At 52.5% G+C, this 24,638-nt stretch overlaps 7 protein-coding genes across 7 annotated transcripts; 3 read left to right on the forward strand and 4 right to left on the reverse strand.

The window, feature by feature from the left end:
* Positions 1-1,082: 1,082 nt before the first annotated feature.
* Positions 1,083-3,336, reverse strand: BROUX77_000931 (uncharacterized protein; the record flags this gene model as incomplete). The annotated part of the gene is made up of 2 exons (XM_073753590.1): positions 1,083-2,536; positions 2,604-3,336. 2 exons carry the CDS (start codon positions 3,334-3,336, stop codon positions 1,083-1,085), a joined length of 2,187 nt encoding a protein of 728 aa, XP_073609166.1.
* Positions 3,337-7,386: 4,050 nt separating this feature from the next.
* BROUX77_000932 (uncharacterized protein) lies at positions 7,387-9,637 on the reverse strand (the record flags this gene model as incomplete). The annotated part of the gene is made up of 3 exons (XM_073753591.1): positions 7,387-7,451; positions 7,580-8,367; positions 8,433-9,637. 3 exons carry the CDS (start codon positions 9,635-9,637, stop codon positions 7,387-7,389), a joined length of 2,058 nt encoding a protein of 685 aa, XP_073609167.1.
* A 944-nt stretch (positions 9,638-10,581) lies between these two features.
* BROUX77_000933 (uncharacterized protein) lies at positions 10,582-11,723 on the reverse strand (the record flags this gene model as incomplete). Its single annotated transcript, XM_073753592.1, has 2 exons — positions 10,582-11,430; positions 11,502-11,723. The coding sequence occupies 2 exons, from the start codon at positions 11,721-11,723 to the stop codon at positions 10,582-10,584; spliced, it is 1,071 nt and encodes a 356-aa protein (XP_073609168.1).
* Positions 11,724-12,577: 854 nt separating this feature from the next.
* BROUX77_000934 (uncharacterized protein) lies at positions 12,578-13,459 on the forward strand (the record flags this gene model as incomplete). The annotated part of the gene is made up of 1 exon (XM_073753593.1): positions 12,578-13,459. One exon carries the CDS (start codon positions 12,578-12,580, stop codon positions 13,457-13,459), a length of 882 nt encoding a protein of 293 aa, XP_073609169.1.
* Positions 13,460-15,153: 1,694 nt separating this feature from the next.
* Positions 15,154-17,500, forward strand: BROUX77_000935 (uncharacterized protein; the record flags this gene model as incomplete). The annotated part of the gene is made up of 2 exons (XM_073753594.1): positions 15,154-15,586; positions 15,657-17,500. The coding sequence occupies 2 exons, from the start codon at positions 15,154-15,156 to the stop codon at positions 17,498-17,500; spliced, it is 2,277 nt and encodes a 758-aa protein (XP_073609170.1).
* A 681-nt stretch (positions 17,501-18,181) lies between these two features.
* Positions 18,182-20,040, forward strand: BROUX77_000936 (uncharacterized protein; the record flags this gene model as incomplete). The annotated part of the gene is made up of 2 exons (XM_073753595.1): positions 18,182-18,862; positions 18,991-20,040. 2 exons carry the CDS (start codon positions 18,182-18,184, stop codon positions 20,038-20,040), a joined length of 1,731 nt encoding a protein of 576 aa, XP_073609171.1.
* Positions 20,041-21,187: 1,147 nt separating this feature from the next.
* On the reverse strand, positions 21,188-22,603 carry BROUX77_000937 (uncharacterized protein; the record flags this gene model as incomplete). The annotated part of the gene is made up of 1 exon (XM_073753596.1): positions 21,188-22,603. One exon carries the CDS (start codon positions 22,601-22,603, stop codon positions 21,188-21,190), a length of 1,416 nt encoding a protein of 471 aa, XP_073609172.1.
* Positions 22,604-24,638: the final 2,035 nt, after the last annotated feature.

Consider the following 24,638-nt stretch of genomic DNA (forward strand, 5'->3'; position numbering starts at 1 on the left):
GAAGAAATGAAACGAGGCCTCAGCAGGTTCTTGATGCCTCGGGCTCAGGCGGATGTGAAGCTGCGGCTATTTGGATTGCAGAGCCTTGTGGCTAAGCAGGGGACAGAAAAGAGAGACAAGGCGAATTGTGAGGGATAATCGCAGCGGAGCTGGATCGACGCGTTTGGCATGGTGACTAAGCGGACCGTGGCGCAGCAATGCAAATGTGGCGTCCGTGTACCGGCGGAAAGGACGCTGGATGGTACAGGCAGCGCTATGGCAGCGTTTACAGGTGTGGCGCAGATTCAATGTGGAGCATATGACAATAACACTGGATTCTATTGGGCCTTCTAATTGGTCAGAGTACTACATAATGGGCATGATGCTCTCTTGTGAGCGAGGATAAGGACGCCCTTGCTGGATGATGTGTAAAATAATGCACAAGAAATGAAAATAAACAGGAAAAAGTACAAAAGTCGGTCTGGAGAGTGGATATCAAAAGAAAATGCTCGCCAGAAAGCAGGAAAAAAAACATCCAGACAAGAAGCAGAAAGCGCCGTGATCGTGAGTGCCATGAGCCGGTAAGAAAGCAGACAAAAAAGCAGATGCAAAACTCCAGAAAGATAAAACCCCGGGAATAAAACGCAAAAGGCTAACCACTCCGCCGCGCAGAAAGGTAAACAAGAATGCGCCGGCCAAGTTTAAAATGCGACATGCAATGCATAATGCAAGGTTCGGGGACCTGAAGAATGAGACGTAACAACAGTATGAGAAGACAGGAAGAGTAAAAGGCAAGGAAAAGAAGCAGAAAGGAAGAGAAAAGAAGTGGAAAAAGAGGATATGGGACTTGTCAGTAGTCAGAGGCAAAAAAACAAAGAGAGTCGGCCAAGATTCAGCTGTAGTCCTGGTTGGCCAAAAAGATCTGATAAGGGCTCGGAAGATCTGATAACGAACCACAAGCTCACGACTGGCCAACGCCTTACACCTTGGTCTCCGCCGATATCCGGTCAATAGACCCCAGTGACACGCGCCAGTAAAAAGCGAGAGTTTCTGCAAACAGGCTAACAAGCCAAGACAGCAAAAGACGCCGAAAAATGTCCCGCTTAGATCTTGCGCGCAAACATAAAGGACCCATACATGCCGCCGACCTCGCAGTCGGCCACAGGGATCTTGCGAGTGCCCCAGTATGTAGCGCCCATCTTCCACCAGCGAAAGGCCTCGTCATGGCGCATGGCCTTGGTCTGCCAATCGTTCTTGCGGACCAGCCAATAGCGTGCGCCCTCCTCGGAGATGGCCCAGCCATGGGCCGCCACAGTGCGGAACGATGCACGCATGCGCTTGGCTACGTTCTCCGAGACCTCGATGACCTGGAGCGGTAGTGAGACGGCGTCGAGTAGCTGGCAGTTCTTGTCGAAGAGATAGTCGAGGTCGGTGGTGTGGTACATATCCGAGACGTCAATGTAACGCAGTGAGTGCGGCTGTCTATAGTCGTCCTCGTCAACCATGGCGTCTCCATCATTGCACGTCTGCATCTGCATCTGCAGCTGCAGCTGGGATAATGCCTGGTCCTTCTCGGCGCAAATAATCTGCCCCACTTGTCGGATATCAAGGCCTCGGCCGATGCCCAACTCCTCAATGCGACCGACAACGGACTTGAGCTTCTCGATGTGCTGGGGGCCCATGCGGGCGCCCTTGAGGTTGAGAGACTTGAGTGTCGGAGGAAGAATAGTCAGCAACTTGGACACTTGATCCTCGTTGAACATCTGGTGGCTAGTAGCATCTGTCGCCACATTCAGAACAACTAGCGACTCCCGCACGCTGTCGTGGGTCTCGATGAATTTTAGCACACAGTCGGCCGAAAGCAGCCAGCACTTTGACAGGTTGAGATGGGTGATTCTAGCCGTCTTGGGAATCGACATGAGAGCCTGGTCGGTGACTCTGCAGCCCGTAACATCCAGATGCGTCAGCCGTCCGAGGCATGGGAACACTGTCTCGTACACGGCCGACGACAGAATCATGCATCTGTGAAAGGAAAGGCGCTTGATCGATAGCGTCTTGGCCCACTTCTCAGTGTTCTGGAGGACTTCGTCCCAGACCAACTTGAAGGCCCGGTTGGAGCAGCCAGCAAAGTCGACGGCCTGCAGCTTTTCAAGCCCAAAGAAAAGCTTGTCAATAACCTGCGGGCTGAGATCCTCGAGAATGTGCTCCTGAGCCAAAAACTCCCGTACGTTGGGCGTCAGCTCGAGGCACTGTAGCAGAGTGTCCTTGGTCAAGTTCTGGGCCTGGGACCGCTCGCCGCCAGTGAGAAACAGCATGTTAGGGTTGAAGTGGTTAAAGTCCAGGCGCTGTACAATCGTGCCCAGGAAGGGGTCTTTCTGGATGGCAGTGAGAAACTTGCGGAAGATTTTGGAGTGTGGGATGGTGATCTTGCGGTAGAGTGTGTTCATCGTAGCAACATGAAGTGTGTGTGACGTGTTGAGAACAGCAATGAGGTCGCCATTGCGCTTAGTGAGGCCCTTGGTAGGCGTCTCAACATAAAGAAGATCAATTATGGCGCCTAGAGGTATAATGTTAGTATACGGGTGTGGGAACGTTGTTTGGGTATAACAGTTAGAGAAGCATACCAAGAAGCTCAATAGGAAGCATCTCCAATCGCGAGTGGCCAGCTCCGGGCTTAACAGAAGCGTCCTCCACAGCAGGAATGCTAGGCATAGCCCACATCATGTTCAGGAGCTGAAGATCACTAAAGCTGCGGTTGGCGTATTTTCCGCGAACATTGATCTGCTTCCAGCCCCGGAAGGTGTCGGCGGGTTGCCATGCGGGAGCCCCGGCACCCATGGCACTAACAGCAAGACTAGAGGCAGGCCGCTTCAGACTCTTGTTTGCTGATGGGATGAGAGTGTCATTGGCCATGGGCTGCTGAAGCACCGAGGGGATCGAAGGAGGAGGAGGGCGGAATGCGGAGCGTGACGGAGCGGGCGAGTTGTTGGCCGAAGAGGGGGGCGAATCGACAATGGCGTTCTCCACGGCATAGGTAAAGGCCGAAGTCTTTGACGAGGTGAAGCTCTGTGTAGGGCCAAGCTCGTCCTCTCGCACTGAGGAGAATGAGCTACGGCCGAGAGTGCCATCAGGCAACGGGCTGTGGGGCTCTCCGGCGGTGAATGTTTGCTGGCTCATGCCGCAACGGCCCTCCGTTTGCTGCTGATGTTCATGGGTATCATCATGTTGGGAAGACATGCAATCATCGTCATGTTGGGTAGGGAAAGAAGCCGGATGCATCTGATGAGCACCAGCTTCAAAGAACACGGAACGGATGGATGAGCCAGAAGGAGGGACGCCAAAGGAGGGAGATGTCATATCGAAGTCAATAGGAAATTTCGAAGGTTCTAGATCAATGACAAGCGGCGATGGAGAAAAGTCCGGTCAATAGAGGCTTGTTTACGTGAGTGGATGGGTAAGGTGGTAGGTGGTCGGTGGTCGGTGGTCGGTGGTAGGCGGTAGGCGGTAGGCGGTAGGCGGTAGGCGGTAGGCGGTAGAGCGTTTGGCAAGCTGCAGAAAAGTCGTCTGGTGGAGAGGGCCGGTTGATATAGTCGATACGGAAAAAGAAATAATAAAGCAAAGTCGAGATCCTGGTACGTATTCAAGGCTTGAGCTTGGGTTGGAGTAGGCCTGGTTCTTATTAGTCAGATGTTGTTGGTTTTAGGTAACAAGAAAGCTGGTCCTGTTCTAGATGGGGATGAGGCAATGTGACGCAGGGATTTTGTGATCAGATGAGAGAACCCGGACAGGAGAGGATGACAAGAGTGAAAAGAAGGAGACCACAAAGATGGAGAAGCGAAGAGAAGGGATGCTCGGCGCTTGTCGAACTGTGTGTACTTTTACAGTGTGCAGGCTCGGGTTGAGACAAACAAGCGTGGAGGGGTGTAGCCAACAAAAGCCAGTCCGATGGAGTGTCAGAGAGAAAACATACTTTGCTTACACAGTTGACGATCAATTTCAAGATGTGGGAGGCGAGGTATACAGAATATGGAAGAGAGAAGAACATGGACATGCATCAACGTGAAGGCATGATCTTTATATATCTACGCAAAACTCAACGTCATGTCTCCGATCCAGGTCTCGCTCCCAAGCCGGAAGCGCAACTCGAGAAAAAAAAAATAGTACGCCAACAAGGCTAGCGAAGGCATTCCTTCAGGCTCTTTGTTGTGCTATTCCCATTGCAAGCCGGGGAGGCGAAGAAGGGGGGGGGGGTTTACTTTTTCGTCCCAAAATACCAGGCTATTGCCATACTGGATGGATACATACAGCAATTACCTTCTTCAGCGCGAAGACTCGACACATAGGGCCCAACCTGAATTGTTGGATTTCGGCTGGTAGCTACCACACTGGGAAAGCATGTCAACCACTGGCACCGGGTGGGACTTGTGTATAGTTTTTTTTTTTGCTCATTCTTGTTTCTGCTACTTGTAGAATAAGCCGTGGGTCTTTCGCGTTGTCTCTTCTCTTCTTTCTTTTCTTTTTCTTTTTTTTTTTTTGCTTTTTTTGGCACTAACTTAGTTAGTCACTAGCTTTGACCTAGTCGCGGTTGCCGACGCCTTAGGAGCAAAACAATACCGGAAATCCGATTAATATCGCTGGAGTCCATCTCAGATGTGTGTTTTTCCATGGTGTAGTAATGGGCGAGTGAGTAACATCACACACGTTGCTGTTCGTCATGTCAAATCCCAGCATCATCGATTCTTTCTCTTTCCGGACTCCGCTCCGCTCGTCGTGGGCTTCGCTCCCCTGTCTCTAAGTGATCCTACGGTGACACACATTGACCTGAGTTGGGCTATACTGCTGCTAGGGGAGGCCCTCATGGTCGCCGGCATCGCACTTGGCACATGCTGGCAAAGAAAACCTCCCTCGTACTTACGAAGAGTTCGGTAATTCATTCATTTACTCAGCAATCATCATCCTCTGCAGGCCCTCCAATGCTTGTTACGCTATTTCCCAGAATACAACAAACCTAGCTCGGATTGGCTTCCCGGACGCATGCTGAGCCCACCGATGGCGGTCACATGACTAGCTAAGAGGAGAAAACCAATAGAGGAGGAGAAATAGAAGAGACCCTATCGCCCAGTTCTGTTTTTGCTCCGGTTCCCTTCCCGCTCCTTGAATCATCGTCGCTTCTTTTCTCGCTACCCTTTGAGTGAAAAAGTTCTCCTTGTTGGAGAAGACCGTCAGGTCAGTCGTTAAATACAGGGAAAAGGACATATTTGCCCAACTTCCCCGCCATGTGACAACGAAGGGATTGGTTGTTCTCCTCGTTTCGGGACCAAAAGAGGAAAAAATATCGAGACAATGCCTGGCAATGTCCACTTGTGTACACACGTAACCCAGCCATTTGGGTCTGTTCTCCTGACCAGACTGGCCAGATGTGGAGGAACGAACTCGTTTTCATGTTCAGGGAGGGCCAAAGGGGAAGCGCTGCAAAGTGGCTTGCAGCACTTCCATAAGACAGGCTAACACCACGTCAAACGTCTCTTGGCTGGTGTTACAACCGCACGGGGCAAGTCCATTACCTAATGACAACAAAATTCTACCTGGACGTGACCACATCCCGTGATGAGTGTCATGATTTTTCTGCCCAAGGTAATAGTGCGAGTTATGCAGCTAGTATTGACGGACCGTTGGTGTCCTCCCTAAAAGAAAGTAATCGCGGGCAGCGGAAAGCAAACACTGTCTTCGTATTACAAGAGAGCCCCTCGACTTGTTTCTTCTCTGCTTCTGCCTCTGTCGTCAACATAATTCTTGTTGTGCTCAGAAAAGAGCCCATTGAAAGAGAGTATTTTGGGGACCAACCACTAGTGGCAGTGGCTAGTACTTTCACAAGTAGTTGCCTCCGCGTTCTCCAACAAGCTATTTTGGGCCCCTCTTGCCAAACGCGAACAAGAGCTTCCCCAACGGCAGCAGGAGGAAGAAAGCCCCCAAAAAGCCTTTAGTTTCACTTTTTTTTTTTCACGATAATCCACAAGGGCTACTTCGGCGTTGATGTGGGTGTGAGGCAGCAAAGCTTGCACATGTATATGCACATATACGATGGCATGACTTGTACACTCGGACATTGCATGGAGAAAAGAGACGGCTTTGCTGGAGAAGGGGAGGGAATTGCCAATACCACCTGGCCTGGCCGGGCTGCTTCCAATTGTGATGTCAACGAAAACCATGTAAGCACAAAGAAAGGAGGGGGAAAGGTCCTCAGCTTAGTTTCTATCAGTCATAGCATTCCACAATGCTGCATGTTCGCAAGGCAGCTTTCATTGGCATGCTTGCTTGTACAAGCATGTCTGTGTTTGCACGCTCCCCCTGGGTGAGACCCTGGAGCCTCTTGGCTTCAGGTCAAGTCAGCTCAGCACATGTTGGACACCGCTCGACTCAAGCGAGCGAGGCGCTGAGACCAGCCCCCAGATCTCGGAAAGGGAGTCCAGCTCGGCCAATACAGAATCTCACGATAGTTCGCCCACTAGCGCCTTCTTCGCCTCTAGCCTGGTTTCTTGGTACCCCGGATTCTCAATCACGTGCCTGGGGTTTTTTAGTCTACCCCACAGTCGCACATCAACCATGCAGACCCAGGGCAAAGGGCACAGAGAAGCCCGAGCCAGTCAACAGGGAACAAGAACAAGCAAGAGTAGAGTTTGACATGTTCGGGGCGGTTCCAGGTCCAGATCTCAGGGTTCAAGGCACGCACCACCCTTGAGTAACTCCAAGTGCAAACAGGAGTCGTTGTACGTCCATGGAGGAAGCCAGCATACAATGATGAAAGTAAGTCACATGAGCCTGTATGTACATACGTATACAAGGCCTGAATATATCTAACCTACCGGGCTATGCTCATGTTCTCTCTTTGAATCGTCCTCACGTGGCCCATAGCTATAGCCCAAAATAGGAGCATTGCGGAATACATCTTCAATCAAAAATGGCGCTAGTAACGAGAAAGATGCCGCATAACTACTACAAATTCATGAACGGTGACGTTATACTATCTTCTGATGTTGATAGATATAAGATGGCATATGAAAAGCGGCAACGCGAGATGCCTGTATTTTGAGTGAAAAAAAAGAAAACAGCCTCTAGACAAATAAGCCTCCAAAAATATAACTAGAACAACCATAAGATGATGCTATGTAGTCGTGCAAAGGTGAGAATCAATGACCCAAAGAGTCTCTAGATAAAGAAGAAAAAGAGATGGCAAAGTCCAGTACAAAGACAGGAAGCATACAATAGTGACAAGGATACCGTCTGGTTCGGTATGTTGTTGAAGCCGGCTACCAGCACAGGAAACACTGTTCTCCTGTCTTGTTAACGGGCCTCCGATAGTGCAAAGGGGGAAAGGACAGGGGAAAAAACATCAGCGGCACGCCTGGGCTACCGTGATGTTTTCTTGCTGCCCGGCTTCATTTTTTCTTTGCAGTCGTTACAGTACCATTTGGCTATGTACCCATAAAAGTTAGCATTGCGAAAAAGAAAATGTAGAAAAAAAAGACCAGTACCAAACACAAACAAGTGCAAAGACTTTGGCAAGAGGATTGAAAAAAAAAAAAAAAAAAAAAAAACTTACCATTTGTCTTAGGTGCTACCTTCAGGCCTACGCACTCCAAATGGAACCACTCGCGCGCGCAGTCGTCGGCGTCACAGGCTACCATGGCGCCGTAGCTGACACCATTGCAGAAGCAGTACGTCGGCTCATTTGCATCCTCCATCTCTTCGTCCTCTTGGACAGTCGCGTCCATGGCCTCCACATTAGCAACCGCAGTGACTTCTTCCTCTACGACAGTCTGGGCCTGCAGCGGGGTCGAGCCCTTCTTGCGCTTTGTCTCCTTGCCGCTATCACTGCTGCGCGATGTGCGCAGCCGGGCCGAAGTCTCCTGGAACGTGGCAAGAGCCGGTGTCGAGGGCTTGCTGACGCGCCCGCTCTTGGTTGTAGCTGTTGGCATGGATGGTGGTAGTACTGGTGTCGTGGTGTTGCTACGACCGCGGTCATCAGTGCGCGACAGCGCTGTATCGCGCTTGCGTGGGGATCCGCCGAGGGTAAGCGTCCCGGGTTCGTGTGTTTCGGTCTCTTTCTTAATCTCAGGCCGAGTGAGCACTGGACCCGTGAGCGCAGCCCCGAGTTCTGGGGTCAGAGGCCCGGCACCGCTGCTTTTGTGGGATGGTCCAGTGGGTTTGGAGCCTTTCCCATTCTCTGTGGATGCGGAAGTGATTGAGTTTTGACGACCGCGCGACGCAGGGGGTCGGGAGTTGGAGGTGGGCTTGGGCGAGTTGCGAGCAGAGGTGGTTTTGGGGTCGGGAAGGGCACCTAGGACAGGTGACGATACAGCAGAAGTCGTCGTGCCAGCACCGTTTCGGCTACGAAAAAGAAAAGTATAAATGTCAGTTTAGATCCAACCACACGCTGTATATCACGAACGAACCTTTTCTTGGGCTGCGCTGTTGTTGTCGATGCCGCCTTTCTCTTTCTGGTACCATCAGGAACATGAGGAGCCGGGCTGGCTGGCGGTTTTGTCTGTTTTGTCCCGTTTGATGATGCAGCAGAACTTGTCTTATCTGCCGAGCCAGTTCCGTTAGCAGTTGGCGCCTTTTCGGCCTTGCGTCTCTTAATCGTTGAAGCTCCATTATTTGTCGAGCCAGATGAAATGCCGAGGCCGACCGAAGTATGTGCAGGGCCGGTGGATGTCGAAGCCTCGGGAGCTCGGCGTGACTTGGCCTTCTTGTTTTCTTCGGAATCGTTCTCCTGTTGCTGTTGTTGCTGCTGTTGCTGCTTCTTTTCCTTCTTGGCCTGGACAGCCTGCTTGCGAGCGTCGCTGCGAGCAGCGGCCTCTTCGGCAGCAGCCAACGCAGCAGCTGAGATGTGATCTCGACGACGGCCCTCCTTGGCGCGATTCTCGGGATAGGCCCAGTGATTGACGCTACCCCATTTCGCCTCATCACAAAAGTCCTCCTCCAGATGAGGCCACACATTGTCCATGCGCGCAAGTTGCTTTTGTAGCGCATCGTTAGCCGTGGAAATAACGTGGTTTTTTTCTTCCAACGCGACCAGCATTTCCTTGATTTGGGCTGCCGTACTGGCGAACAGCTGACGCCGGTCGAGGTTCTGCGGGTCGTAGAGACTGGCGCGGAAGTTGGGCTCACCGGGGGCTCCGCCTAGTGTGTTGGGGACCGGGGTCGGGTCGAGGTTGTGGAGTGCTTCGCCGCCGGCTACCACGCCTTGGAGCCGCTCAGGCACGCCCTCGGGAAGTGGCTTGGACTGTGGCATAGGGGCCGTGTAGCAGGCGTCAGTGAGATTGAAAAGGGTTTCTTCGGGCGCGTATATCTTGGCATCGACCTCCTTCAAGAGGGTGAAGTGGCGGATCAGCTCTTTGGGCAAGGTGGTGAGTGAGTCAGCGAGGTAGTTGATGGCTGGAAAGATGTTGATGGGCTGGTCCGACGGGCCGGAGTCACCATCGCGGCCACCACCGGCGCCGAGACCAGAGCCCCGTTGGGATCTGGGAGGATTCATTCGAGTCTGTCGGGGAGGCTGTGAGCGACGGTTATGCGCAATCGAGGAGGCGACGGCCACTGTGGATTCGGGTGTGACGGCAATGGCAGCGGTAGTAGCGGGGGGTTTGACAGGCTTCATCGGAAGCAGAACAAGAGCGAGTATATGGCCAGTATGAGTACGCGTAAGTGTGGAAAGGTCGAGGAGACACGAATAGAAAAGTTGATTTTATCGAGTGAGCCTAGACCGCGCAAAAACGGCACCGCAAGCGGAGAGCAAACGAGCAAAGGTCAAATCGCGAGCGAATAGAAGATGAGCTTCACGGAACGAAACGAAGGCTAGCAAAACACCTGAAGCAAGGACAATCGCGAAACAGACTGAGCAGAGGAGCTTGTTCGCCAAAATCAAGACTGCAAGTCACGGGGCTTCAAGCGACGCTCATAGCAGAACAAGGACGGAAAATTCAGCGGTTGAAGAAGCTAGCAAGTGCGAGGAGAAGCAAAAGTGAAGAACCCGCGGATTGGAGTCGCTCTTGGCCTGGTCCTGGCTCTTCTCCGCCCCTGCTATTAATTCATTTGCCCTGTCTCGCTGCAGCTGGCGGCTTTCCTGTGCTCGTTTTGCGTTTTGCGCTTCTCTTCTCAGCACATTTGGCTGCCACTAAGCCCAATTCGGCCTGTGGCTGACTCGTATTGACCAATAGGATAGCCTACTTGGAGCAGGTCAGTGTGGCGCATGTGGATGGGGCTTTATCTTTTATCTTATCTTTTGCGCTCCACTTAACTGCGGCGCGGCGGCGGCTTGACCTCATTCTCACAGTGAAGTGACGCAACCATGAGATAATCATGTACATGTTCTGGATTGAAGTATTATTAAAGTGTCATGATAAAGAATGTCTTCTCGTAACAAAGGTATGGGTCTAAAAAAAATATAAAGTGATACAGAATACGAGCAAAAGAAAACAAAAAGTAACCACTACAACGGTCCTGTGTTGGCAAGAATCAATCCCAAAGTAAACGCCGAGGAACCCCATCGCGCTCATGTCGCGCAAATCTCTTATTTTCTAGAGTCAAAGACCCAATCTCGGTCTAGCCCGTAATGCGAGCCGAGGCGGGCCGGTTGCCCTTGGCCGGTCGCTCGTCGCGAGCCTTTTGCTTCTGTTTCCACTGCCACTCCAGCATGACAGGCAAGAGTTGACCCATACCAAACTCTGGCCAGTAGCAAGATAGGAAGGCCATGTACGTGTCCTGGTGGCACTGCCAAAGCATAAAATCACTGAGTCTCTTCACTCCACTGGTGCGGATGAAGATGTCCAATGGCGGGTTATCGCCCGTGTAAGTGTGACTGTTGATGGTGTCCGCGGTAATCGTCTCGGGGTTAGGCAGACGGTTGTGACCGCGCACATTGGCAAGCGGCGGAGAGTCGGGGGGGAGAGTTGTGGCCGTCGAGACCGCATCGTCGATATCAGAGTTGGCCGAAGGGGCCGGGCTAGTGTCCCGAATTGTCGGCAAGATATCTCGTGAATCCAGATGCTTAGACAGGACCTTTTGAGAGATCCGAGACGGCGAGAACATGGTGCTCTTCTGTGGCGGACTGAGATACTCTTGCACCGTCAGTCTCACAGCAGTAGTAATCTCTTCGCGGGAGGTGTAGGGAAAGCATATGTTCAATGCTGCCATTTTGTTGTTTTTGGTCATTTCCACCGTCCGCTCAACAACCTCAAGCACATCGGGGCGCAGCAAGTTGCGCGGTCCAAGAACACAGACTTTAGCGCCATAACGGTCCAGAATGTCTCCGTGGCGGCCAAGTTGCTCGAGCTTCACCTTGGCGAGCTGCATCAAGCCATCGACTTCGTGCTTGGGCCTGCTGAAGTTTTCAATGCTGAAGGCATAGACGGTAACAACCTTGACTCCTATTTTATAGAGAATCTCTAGAGTCTAGAGTGTAGGAGGTGGTTAGCTAAAGCAGTCATCTCTGTGGGGGATGAGGGTATGGCTATGTCACTTACTGTGGCCAAGGCCTCGAAGCCATGGTGGTGGCCCTCTATCGTTTCCATGCGCTGAGCGCGTGCGTATCTGCGATTACCGTCCATCACAATAGCCACATGCTGCGGAATGGGGCCTTGGCGAATGGCACTAATCAACAGTTCATGAATCTTACCTACAGCCCATTCCACAGGGGGAGAGCTGCTGACCCAGCGGCTCAAGTGAGTGAGATAGGGGTCCGACATTTCCGGAGGACGGTGGGTATATGTTAATTACGTCTCGTCGGTAGTCTGATTCGGTGAGGGAGTTTGGTCGATGTTTAATATGTGGGAGCTAATGGAAGGTCGAGGTGTGTAACAGCTAAACCTAAGCTTCAGATATGGGCATCAACGTTGATTATAAGCACCGGACTTCGACAGGATATCGTATATGTGCAGAGGCGGGCAAATTATGAAGAATAGGCAGAAGCAGAGGAATAAATAAGAGAGTCAGACGAGGCGATGCTTTAAGAAGCAAGCGGGGTTTGGAGGCAACAAAGTAAATGTAAACAAGTAACAAGGCAGAATCACATGAAGCGCAGAAAGCCGAAGCCAGCAACGGCGCTCTTGCTCCACAGAAAGTGGCTTGGTTGGTTGCAACACCCTGAAATGTGGCAGCCTTGCAACTACCTTTCCAGCAGCTGTTGCCAGATGTCGTGTCAACAATATTGTCGGGCTGACTCGTTGATTAGTCATACCACACAGGCAAAGCTGTCCTCTTTCGTCACTGAAGCTGTATTTACAGCGGTGATGCTGTCTGTCACCATTGACCGCACTTGTGATGGATCGAATGTAAGCCTGGCTTTTTTTGGTCAAATGTAAATGCAGTCACTTCCACGCATTTCCCGTTCGATTTTTGACATCTCGCGCCGTTCTTCCTGACCTCCCGCTTCGCAGCATCGCAACCGAAGTGTAAAAGCCCATCAGCAACCTCCACCAACCCACACAACTTAGATCCTCCGGCTGCGATCTTACTTTCCTTCGAATTCGACCCTAGCACATGCACGTTAGAAAGAAAAGAGAAGCGAAAATCCAGCTCCACGGAAAATCCAAAAATCGCCATGTCATTTACGAACACACCCGTGACCAAGTTCATGGTCATCGGCCTAGTAACATCTTCCATTGCCGCGAGCCTACTTGATATCAAGCATTATTCTTATATTCTCATTGACCCGCATCTATGGAGATACGGCCAGTTCTGGCGCTTGTTCACGTATCAGCTGAGCTACACCAACTCGTCAGAAGCCTTATTTGCGTGCATAACCCTCTACAACATGCGCATAGTTGAGCGCATTTGGGGCTCTCGAAAATATGCGGCAAGTTATCCCACCTCCACCATGGCTGGCAAAACCTGGCTAACATCTGTCTCTCAGTCGTTTGTTCTGGTTACTTCTATGTTCACTGCAGTTATCCCGCCATTTGTCTTGGCCTTCTTCATGAGACTGGTGACCGGTGGTGCTTTTAATTATCTTCCGGCTGGTCCGACCCCCGTGATATTTGCCATGTTGGCACAGTACCATCTCTTGGTGCCTCACCTCTACCAGTACCGCATCTCGGCCACCCAAAATGACGCAACCCCAGACGCTGCGCCACCAGCAGGCGTCACGCTATCCGATAAGTCGTACCGCTATGTGCTTGCCATGCAGTTGGCTATGTTGCAAATGCCTGGGTCACTATTGGGAGCTGTTCTGGGCTGGATTATAGGCTATGCGTGGAAGGACTTCATGCCGACAGCTCTGGTGAAATGGAGACTGCCCGGCTGGATGGTCGGTCTGGCTCACCAAAAGCGCGGCGCCGAATTTGAAGGTCTCCGGCGGAGACTTGAAGGCGAAGACTCTTCCGTCACAGCGACTACAAGCGGTGCTCAGCACCAAGATAGTGAAGTCGGTCAGAGACGAACCATGAGACAACAGATCATGGATAACATGGGCGTTAACATTTGATTCGTTGGATGACTGTCCAAGAATATATGTATGTAACTAGTTATAATTTCATTGTCAGATTTTGGGGTTTTTTTTCAGCGTCAGTTCCAAATACAGATTCGTGCTTTGATACGGCCAGTTTTATGGTATGGGAGTAGCTAACTATGCAAATACACACAACTATCTGGATTGTGCATTTTATCTGAAGTTGACGCCAGGCTCCCCTCCCCGGCTCTTTTTTCTTCACCAAAGTGAAGAGTTGACTTGGTTTCATATCGTAGGATGCTCCTAGCTACATCACCATGCATGAATGTGAGATTAAAACCTTGCCGATTCATGCAGGGCCAGGGCCTAAGTTGTAGTTTGCATTGGTCCTGGGAAATGACTCGACCCCTGCCTAAACTCAAATGAAAAGAAATGCGAAAGGTGACGGACTTGAGTTGAGTCGAAAAAAGCCGTCAAGAAGAGTTAGTTACGCTTGATAGTGAACAATGAAGGGAGAGGAAACCCTAAAGTGAGAGGTATGAACATGGAAACACACGCTCATGCCCTGCCCACGTGTCAGAAGTCTGGATCAAACGGTTCCTATGAGTCTACCGTTGCCAGTCCAACACCTGCTCGTACGTGTACACACAGTCAACCAGTCAGAATAACAAAAACATCAGAATGGGACAGAAATAACCAGTCGCTCTGTAGCTTTGTTGACGGCGTTGTTTATTAGAGTGGTGTGTCCGTGACTTTTCTAGACGGAGGAAACTGCCCACAAAATTGACGTTCCTTCCGCATCCAAAGCCCGCAACTCCCCTTTAATTTCGTCGACATCAAGACCTAGCACCTGCCTTGAGAGCGACGTAAAAGTCAGGCAAGAAGTGCCAAAAACAGCGAGCGTGCCTTCTGCATCTAGCGCTGGCCGCCCGCACTTTGCCGCTGTTGCTTCTTTCACGGGTCCTTGCCGTTTGCCTCTGGCAGACTTTTGCATCTGCGTCTTCTTCTTTCGTGCGCTCTTGCCTCGTTGCCTTGTTCCTCTGTTTTCGGGCTGTCCCCTCTGGTTTGGGTATCTCCAGTTGCCCCTCACGCTTTTGCTCTAGTATTTTCTCCCCTTCGCCGTCTCTGCTTATCTCTACTTTGTTCTTCTACAAAATATCTCGTTGTCTGCTTTCACCACTTTGGATTTCCACAGCTTCAATATGTTTCTTTTCTCTTGTTAGATTGTTTGTTTGTTCACTTGCTTCAATTTTTTTACTGGTATTGTTCCCACTGGCGGCCTCTGTCTCTACGGTTTAAGCTCAAGTCACTTGACTTCATCAGCTCGGCATCATCGTCACATCCATAATCACACCAAATTAGCTTGCATTCTTTGCTTCTCCGGCCTGCTGCTGGCTTGCATCTCCAGTCCAGCGTCGCTCTCAAAACCTCCGTCGCAGACTGCCTGACTTGTCCCGATTGGGCTACTTGAGACTCTAAACGTGCTCTGCACCACTCGTTGGGCCTTGCTAAAACGTGGTGTTGTAAAATTAACCCCCCTCCCCAAGCCGGCCTTGTGGATAGGTAGCCCCTGGAATCAACATTAGAATTCCTGAATTTAGCATTGAAGGAGGGGTCTTGGCCGTCTTCCTGAGGAAAAAACGCAGCCACCCCCCGGAACGTCTAGTCAAGGCCCGCTGCCGACTGCAAATAATACAGGCAGCCCAGTCTGTCCTGTTTTTCCCTGAATCATGAATTCTTCCACAGCAAATCCCCGAGATCCTGCTCGATTCTCAGTTCTGGTCGAGTTCGAAGACACCTCAGCATATTCTCCCGAGTCCAGTCGTTGTGCAAGTCCCCTCAGCTCTTGTTCTTGGGATAGCCGTACAAACAACGACAACAGAGACCATATTCCTTTGCAACCGCGTGTTGACGGCAACGTTGAAGACATTTTAAACGGCATCAAAAATCTAGACATTGGCACTAGCTATCACGCTCTCCGCAATTCCAACTCCACCTCTCACCTCAGTGCAGGTAGCTCGGTGTCTCCTTCACATCGCCTTGATCACCGCAAATATATCGTATCATCAAGTAGTAGAACCTCGTCCGGTTCGTCGTTGCCTGGTACTGTCAATTCATTTGAAGTTCCTCGCCCGGCCTCACCTAGTTTGTTACTAGGACTTGGTGAGTCTGCCTTTGCTTATCCATCCCAACCACGGTCATAACTAACTCTGTATTACTCTCTCCCCTCAAGACAATCATCTTCGTCCTCTTTCATTTAGAAACAAAGGCGACTTTCCGAAACCATCGTCGGACATTGACGGTGAGGTTGAGCGTCATACTGCAGGTCAGTTTCAGGCGGTGCTTGCGGTGCCTGTATGCGACAATAACCGCCATCTGAATCGCATTGCCAACCCCGATGCCGTCGTCTTTAAACACACCAACAGCGATAAGCTATTTACATTGGTCTATGGCATTAGTTTGTTGGAGGAGTTGAATAAGACTAAGGTGCCCGGGTCTGGCCATCTTTCTGCTGCAGATTGCCGTCCAGGCGTAGATACAGGCGCCAAAACCGACTCCCAAGTCAACAGTGGTTCTGGTGAAGGAGACCAAAGTTTTACTAATATCGCATCCATTATAGCCACCCGATTGGACACTAATCACGAAATTCTGAAGAAGCATCCAAGCATCTTTCAAAGAATCAAGGACGCCCCTTCTAATTATCCCTACGCTCAGGTTTACCCCGTTCCTATTGAGCACGAAGATCAGCCGCCTTCGTACGCCGAAGCCGTGCCTTCTTCCATACTTAACAACAAAATGTTTGACCAAGTTCAACCAATGGCCCGGTCCCTCAACCAGACCCCGACTCGTTCTCCTTCTCACTATATGTCCCCTGCTCTCCGAAGCCCCTTTGTGGCCAACCCTCCTAGTGCGCCTTCGCGCATCGAAGATTCAGTTGAGGCACTTGATAGACTAGCAGACGACATTGAGGCTCTTGATGCTCAATTCAATCCCGTAATGACACCTACGCGGGAAAATACTGGAGACAAGGCGGTCTCAAGCTCACACCTAACTCCCAAACGATCACCCATCACCCCGAGACAACAGGCCCAAACTCTAGGCCGTTCCAAGGCTGTTGAGTTCCAACTAAATAACAGTATGAGACGGAGTAGCTCTCTGTCACTGAGAAAGTCGACTGAAAACTCACCATTAGTTGAGAGTGGAGATAGGGCGTCAAAGACACGTAGTTTTGTGGCTCGCCCGAATAGTCTTCTGCCTCCCAAGCCTCTTGCTAAGTCAGCCAAACCCATCACTAGTTCGACTTTCGAACTCCCAGGTGTTGCCGTTAGTCGCCGGCTGAAGGAACAAAAGGAAGCTCGCCTGGCAGCCAAGCTAGACCAAGAGGCTCAGTCGCCTGCTCACAAGACGCCGCCTCGAGTGTCAACCCCATCGCTCCACAGAGTCAAGTCCACCAAGCGTCTCACAATCCCCAACTTTGAACTTCCAGGTGAAGCTATTTCACGACGAAAAAGACTAGAGCATGAGGAAAGGCTTCGGCGCCAAGAGGAAGAAGAGCGCAAGGCACGTGAGTTCAAGGCCCGTCCAATTCCAGCTAGCATCTTTGGCGGTGGCCAGTACCCTCGCGAGACGCTTTCTAGCAGAGCTCGACAGGGCAAGGCCTCCGAGGGTGACAAGGATTGCCGCTCTACTCCGAAGCGCGCATCGATTTTGACGGCTCAGGGCCGTTCAACACCGAGATCATCAACTCCAGGATCAGATGCTCTCCGGGGACGTAACCTGGAACACAAGCTATCTGGTGGCCAGCTTAGTCGGGCCACTTCAACTTCAACAATCGGTCAAAGCAGTACTGTTTCAGCTGAAGATATCAACATGCAACGTCAACGCGCGAAGCAAGTTGTTGCGCAGGACAGCCAATACACGCGCAACAAAGAGCTTGACCGCAAAAAGCGCGAGCAAGCTGCCAAAGCTGCGCGCGAAGAGGCTGCCGAACGATCTCGCCAGGCAAGTCGTGAATGGGCCGAGAAACAACGTCGAAAGCAGGCGGCTGAAAGGACACCCAAAGCAGTTGGCGTATAAATAAAGGCGTGTCTTGTCTTTGGGTTACAAGGCTATCATAGTGTTTCGTCTGGATACATGTTTTATAGATTGCGGGACCAGTTATCTTTCATACTGTCAGGTTGCTTTTTGAGAGAAGTTTGACCAAGGCTGGCGCATTGAGATGGTCAAGCCGGATTCTCGCGGCGTTCTCCTATGAGTGGTTTTGGTGTTTTCACGGCTCGGCTGCCTTTTGCGATGCAGCGAGGGGTTTTTTTGTTCTTTGTTACTTTTTTTGAATTTTTAAGTCTTTTGAGTACACGATTGAATAGTCGTACAGGTTTTGACGTTGAATGCTCTAGACTTCGTAGTTAGGGTTAGCAAGTATGTATGTAGAAGAGCTTTATCACCAGTTGACCAAGAGCTAATTACGTGAAGGCTCTGTCTGACATGAACAATATTTTTTCCTCAATCATCAAATCTAAGTCTATTATCGTATCAAGTGCAAAGACTGCCCGAGGCGTGAACCTTGCCGTTGAATCCAACTACAAATCAGGCTCTATCTAACAGATCCGGTTGATCCCGTAGTCTTGTGGTCCGTTTCCCTCCGAACCAAGTACATCTTCGCTGCCCCAAAGCCAAGTAGATTCACTTTGGCTTCACACATAACAAAAGCGAAGCCTGAAGCAACAAACCACGAGATTGACGCTCACATCACCAGAAATGGCGCCCAGTTCAAGAGCAGCATCGCACCCGACAGTAAACGTCGGCGAGGGAACGTACCTCGGCACGCACTTTCCCGCCGAACCAGGCGACTACCCACGAGCCGTCGACGCCTTCTACGACATCCCATACGGCACATCGACGAGCGGGCGGAATCGATTTCGCCGCGCGCGCGTGGCGGAGGGGCCGCGGCTGGGCGAGCAGCGCGACGCGCGCAAGGTGGGGATGGGGGCGCCGACGACGGGAGGCGGCTGGGAGGATGAGGGTGAGAGGGAAGATTGTTTGAATCTGCAGATTTACCGGACTGCGGGAGTTGAGAGCAAGGCGTGGAAGGCGGGAGACGGGCTTCTCCCCATCGTCCTCTTCTTCCACGGCGGCATGTTCAACTTTGGCACCAGCATGGCGCGTGACCTGCGCTCCATGGTCTCGTGGGCGCGCACGCCGATGGTTGTCGTTGCGGCCAACTATAGGCTCGGCGTGCTGGGGTTCCTGGGCGGCGCGCAGGTCCATGCGCTGGAGCATGAGGCGTCGGAGAACTATGGCGACAAGGGGCCGGGCACGCTGAATGCGGGGATTTGGGACGCGATGTTGGCGTTGGATTGGGTCTCCCATAATGCTGAAGGGTTTGGAGGCGATGAGGATAATATCACGTTGATGGGGTCAAGTGCTGGTGCGCACATGGTGAGTGAGACCCTGCTCCGCACAGCGATTCCCAGCTGTCTTCTACATACCGAATACTTTGCTCTCTGTCAAGCTTCAATCGGCCTGCCCATATATATATACAGACCGCCGCTAACTCCTGCCTTCAGGTCGGGCACATTCTTACCGTATATGCCGCTGCGTCACAGCGTCCCTTCCGCCGCGCGATTCTCGAAAGCGGCGCCGCGACTGCGCGGTGTGTCCTGTCCACAGTCCACCCACGGACCACAGAGCAATTCAGCGCGTTCCTGGCTGCCGCTGGCGTGCGCCTCGCGCCGGTTCCCGAACTGCTTGATGCGCTGCGCGAGCTGTCCGTGCAGGAGCTCTGCGCGGCGGCCGGCAAGGTGTGGGCGCGTGATTCGCCAAGCCTGTGCTGGCCGTTCCAGCCGGTCGTGGACGGCCCGCGCGGGTTGATTTGGGGTGCACCGTCGTTGGCGCCGCGCGCAGATGAAGTGCCCGCGCCAGCCGCGCCGCTGCTTACAGGCTTCTGCACACACGAGGGCGCGCTCTTTGTCCCGCGGGAAATCAACTCGCGCGCGGCGTTCCGCGAGTTTTTCACCCGGCTTATCCCCGGCGGCCTGACATCGGCCGATCTCGATGAGCTGGAAGCCCTGTACCCTCTCCCCGATGACGACGGCACCGTAAACGCAAGTCACTGGCGGCGCGCCGAGGCGGTGTACGCGCACTGGGCGTACATCACGCCGGTGCTGCACAGCGCGCACGCGGCGTGCGGCGCGGCGCGTGTGTACGAGTGGGCGGCGCTGAGCACGCCGTTTGGGCTGGCGTGTCATACAGACAGCGCATTGGGCATGACGCACGAGATGCAGGTGCTCGAGGGGCGGGCGGGGCTGCGGGCGGCGGCGGAGCGGATGCATGCGCAGGTGGTTGAGTTTGCGGCAGGCGGAGAGGGGGAGGGGTGTCTGGGCGAGTGGCCGGCGTTTGTGTCTCCGCTGGGTGATGGGAGGGAGCCAGACGGGACGCCGGGGAGGGGACGGATCATGGTGTTTGGGAAGGGGAACGATGAGCTGATGCATGAGGTTGGCGGGTGCCGGGGCACGGCGTGGGAGGTGCGGGATATGACGGCGCATGAGATTGCGGCGTGTAGATTCTGGTGGTCTCGCAGGCATTTGAGCGAGGGCATACACGCGCAGGCTGGGTGAAGTGAAGACAGAGGAGATCTGGAAAGACGGTACGGTACGTATGCAGCACAAGGGGAGGACATGTATGACTTGGAACTATAAAAGGTGAAAAAGATTACGGATATATTGTATTTGTAGAAAGCAACTACACGGTACGGTATAACCCCTTGCTATGACTTGGTGATCTCCGGTCCCAGAAGTGGCGACAAAGTGGAGGGGAAACAAAAAGAGGGCGTATATATAAAGAAAGGAAAACCAAGATATTCAACATAGCCTGTCTACGAAGCCAGCCGCAGGCATTCACGAAGGCTTTGTTTAGCTGGTTTCACCACTACCCTTGGCAACAAGAAAGAATGGCGAGAAGGGACAATTGGCGCACAACAATGCCAGTAGCATTTTTTGGCTTAAGGAGCACCTGTTTTATGAGAACAACCAGATTAAATAGAGGGAGAAAAGGGAGGAGATGGGGGAGAGAATGTGTGATGTGGAGGAAAAAAAGAAAAGGGCCAGAGATAGAGAGAGAAAAATACGAAATCGAGAATGACACAAGAGAGTATAAAGAGAAGATAAAAAAAAGGGTGGGATATATATGAGACCAAAAAGAAAAGAAAAGATTGTGTGAAGTGTTGGAAAAAAAAAAGTGAGTGAACAAAGGGACGAGCCCTTTCTCGGAGCGTGTTGTTGTGGTGAGTCTTGAACTAAACGCAAGATTCAGGCACCACAAGACCCGGTCGAAGTAGCTTAAACACGGTGGCCAGCAAAAGAACAACTGCCGAGGGTAACAGCAGCGGTCATCAGACACAAAGGAAAGGTAAGCCTCGAGAGTCAGTTCAATGACGTCGGTAAGCCTGCTTCGCCACCCATCCTTTCTTTTTTTTCTTCGTATGGATTGTGGTGGAAGCAAGCCAGCGCGGCAAATGTCTCATCTCTCTCATAGGCCGGGCGAACTGACTAGGGGCGTAGATACGGAGACGCCAAAGGGCGGATAAGGAGGGTGTCGTAGAGGGAGTTCAGGGAGAAGAATAAGGGTAAGGGGAAAGAAAAAAATAATAGATGGTGCGGTAGATGAAGTAAATCCGTGAGTCGTCATGGCAAGAGTTATATGTCAAAGAGAAGAGGCAGATTGGAAAGAAGGAGGTGTTTCGTCAACGTCGGTGTTCAGGAGAGGCTAGAAGTTTTGTGCTATTCCGGCGCTCTGTTGTGGGAAATGCGATGGGCCCTCGATGCGTGTGTTGCGGCGTGCCGGGTTATCTCGAATGACAGGCTGGCCCGGCAACTCACTAGGTTGAAGACCAGCAGCGCCGGGGACTTGGCCGTTCGGAGTGTAGCCTTCCTGGTACTGAGCGTCGTAGGGGTTCGCCGAGCCATACTGGTCGTAGAATTGGTTGTTGACGACGCCGCTATAGGCCACACCGATGTTACCGTCGCCAGATCCGTCAGAACGGCCGGCGGCGCTATAGGACGAGGAGGCATTGGACAGGCCACGGTGCACATCGCTGACCTGGCCCTGGCCGCTGCCCATGGCGCCGAGGATCTCCCCCTCGGGCGAGTAGGAGTCGGCCTGGGACTCGATCAGGCGGTCGCCAGAGCGGGCGTCGGGTGCACCATGTGAAGGGCTGGTGTCGTCCGAGTAGGCTACAGCCACGGGGCCGGACAGAGTGGTGGATGCTTTTCTTCCACTCGAGCCGATGGTGGTGGTTCCCCAACCGCGGTAGCCGGTGTTGGAGTCTTGGCGCATTTCATAGGCGCCGTCAGCCGCAGCCACAGTCCCGGGAATGGTAGGGTCGCCATTGGGGTTGTACGAATAGTCCTCGGCTTCCTTGCGGCGCTCCTCCTCGGCAACCTGCATGGCCTTGCGACGCTTCCACCACCACAGACCACCGGCAGCAAGGCCGGCAATGGCCACTACGGGAACAACAACAGCGATGGCAATCCGGGCTCCATCGCTCATTCCACCGCCTCCACCGCCGCCGCTGCTCGTGTCGGTTGACGAGGCGGATGCTGTCGATGAGGAATCGACGCTGGTGGCAGTTTCTCCACTGCTGTCGGTCGATGTGATGGTTGTGACAAAGGTGCTGGTGGAAACAGAGGCGGTAGTGATCTGGTCGGCGGCGGTGGTTGAGGCAGGATCTACTGACGAGCCAATGGGGGTTGTAGAAATGCTGGATACGAGGCTAGGCGACTGAGTTTGTTCAGGGGATGAAGTGGCAGCAGGCGATGATGTGACGGGCGACGACGTCTCTGGCGCAATTGTTGTCGTCTGCTGGGCGACTGAGGAGGTGGTTTCGGGGGCGGCTGATGATTCCGGGGCAGCGCTGGTGGCTTCGGGGGTCGACGAGGAGGCTGGCACAGCGCTGGTCTCAGCCGACGTGGGCTCAGCGGCCGATGTGGGCTCAGCAGCCGACGAGGTCTCAGCAGCGGGAGCCGAGGACGCTGGACTTGAGTCGGCAGCCGCAGTGGTCGGCAGGTCTGAAGAGGGTGAGGGGCTGGAGTCAGTCAAAGAGGCAGAAGGTTCGGCAGCACCGGCCGAGGCGGCAGGGTCGCTGCTGGGAAGCAGAATCGTACTCGAAGTGGGAGCCGACATGGTGCGAAGAGGCTGGAGAAGCAAGACGAGAGTCAGCAGGCGGACGAGAGCAAAGAGGAACGCGATGGGGGGGGGGCGTAGAGCGTGGATCGTGACCGTGGAAAACGTACCTTTGAGAGCTGGCAGAACAAAAAGAAGCAAAAGGCGGCTGCTCAGTGGCTCGGCGGGACGCTCGACGCTTTTGATGGGCAAACTCGCAGAATTCAGACGCTCGGGGCAGAAGCGGACACAATGAAGAAAAAAATAAAAGAAAAAGAAAAATCAACCTAAAATGTAGGCGCGACGTAGCCGTCCTTCGCTTTCGGCGCTGCGAGCTTTAGCGTGGAATGCGGAGAGGAAAAGAAAAAAAATTAAGAAAAATAAGTAGTTCACTAGCTAGAAAAAAATGAAAAGAAAAAAAAAACATGAAAAATCGTGGTTCGTATTAGAGCCCCTGTGCATACAGTGGAACGGCTGTCTTACAGTGGGGGCGGCAGGCTGTTGAGCACTAAAGGCTCTCAGCTAGGACGCCTATCAGCTACAGGCCAAGTCGCAGCTAGTGTCTCGTTGTACTGGTACTTGTTATCGCCTGCAAAGAGATGGTAAAAATGCCCGGGTCTAGGGGTACCCAAGGCGTCTGGTTCCTTCGTCGTGCAGCCGCAGCAACGGCCAGGCCAGACAGGAATGGGATGAAAAGACGAGCCTGAGACCGGCTTCTTGTTCTTGGAACTCTCTCTTCTGTCGTATCTCTGTCGCTGTCTCTCTCCTTGTCTCTGCCCAGATTGCGCTGTGCCGGTGATCTTCAGGGCGCCAGTCGCCACCACAGCGCAGGCCCTGAACTCGCCCTCGCGCTGCTGGCCTCCCTGATAGCTTCTGTATGCCTCTTTCTGCATGGCCTAATACGTGTACCGGTACGTGTATGAGTATGTAACCACACACATTTCTATGGATGCATCTCCGTTGGTCCTTGTGCTTGGCCTGCGCTTGCGCTGGCTATGTAACCACCCAAAGGATTCTTGCTGATTATGGGCAGACCAGCTCCAGATCGCTGCCAACCAGCAACGGCCGCTGGTCTGTGCTAAATTGCGATACCACCTCCAGATAGCCACCATGGTCCCAGTGCAGGGGTCTAGGGTCCCAGCGCGAGTCCCAAGCCCTAACCCCAACCCCTGTCACTGTCAATGCCAGGGAGCACCACGCCGTTTTGTTTACTGGAAACAATGTGTCCAGGGAGAACAACAAACACCAACCAAACCGAGGCCGCCAAGGGCCAGGGCCGTGTTGGCTGAAGACTTTTTGAGGTCAAGTCTGTTTGTTTACATCATGCACACAACACGTTAGTCGCCCTGAGCCTCTGAACTTCAAGCCTTTGCATCGCCCATACGAGCAATCTTCCATACGAGCATGCCATATCAGCGTCATAGGACCGCCAGAGACGCATCGCTGCAAACAAGCATCTTTGTTTCCCAAGACGCTGCCAACTAACTAACTGGTTGTCTCAGCGTCTGCATGCGGCATACAAAGACAGCACAGTACACTCAAACACGCAGCGACCGCACTAGTCCTGCGTCTCCATATTCGTATGTGCGCTCCTGGCACCACCTGGCTGGCTGGCTATGCTGCCATCCCTTGTCCCTCGTACAAGTGTCTCCCTCGCTTAATGCAAGGCGTACTTTTATGCTTGCACAGGTGGCACTCGCACATTCTCGTACCTACTTGTACCTCTCCCAACGCGTCGTGTCTCTCTTTCTCTCTCCGCTTGCATTGTTCCTATGTCGATATATCAACCACGAGGAGAACATGTGAAACTGACTCACAACAATATTGCAGACCCAATCGCAACACGCCCAAGAAGAATTGAATTGAAATTCTTTGCTCTATTAACCCATCTACTTGCGAGTGTTTCTCTCCACCAAAAAAAAAAAAAAAAAAGGGCAGAGTGAGCAGTACAGCTTGCCACACCGAATGCCTCACAACCCACAACTCACATCCGGCCCTTTTTTTTTCATTTCATACAACCCCCCCAAAAAGTTTCTCGACACCGACGTGATTCGAA

The sequence above is a fragment of the Berkeleyomyces rouxiae genome (genome assembly GCF_048999995.1).
Source record: "Berkeleyomyces rouxiae strain 22BRR77 chromosome Unknown BrBRR77_ptg000001l, whole genome shotgun sequence".
NCBI classification, from domain to species: domain Eukaryota; kingdom Fungi; phylum Ascomycota; class Sordariomycetes; order Microascales; family Ceratocystidaceae; genus Berkeleyomyces; species Berkeleyomyces rouxiae.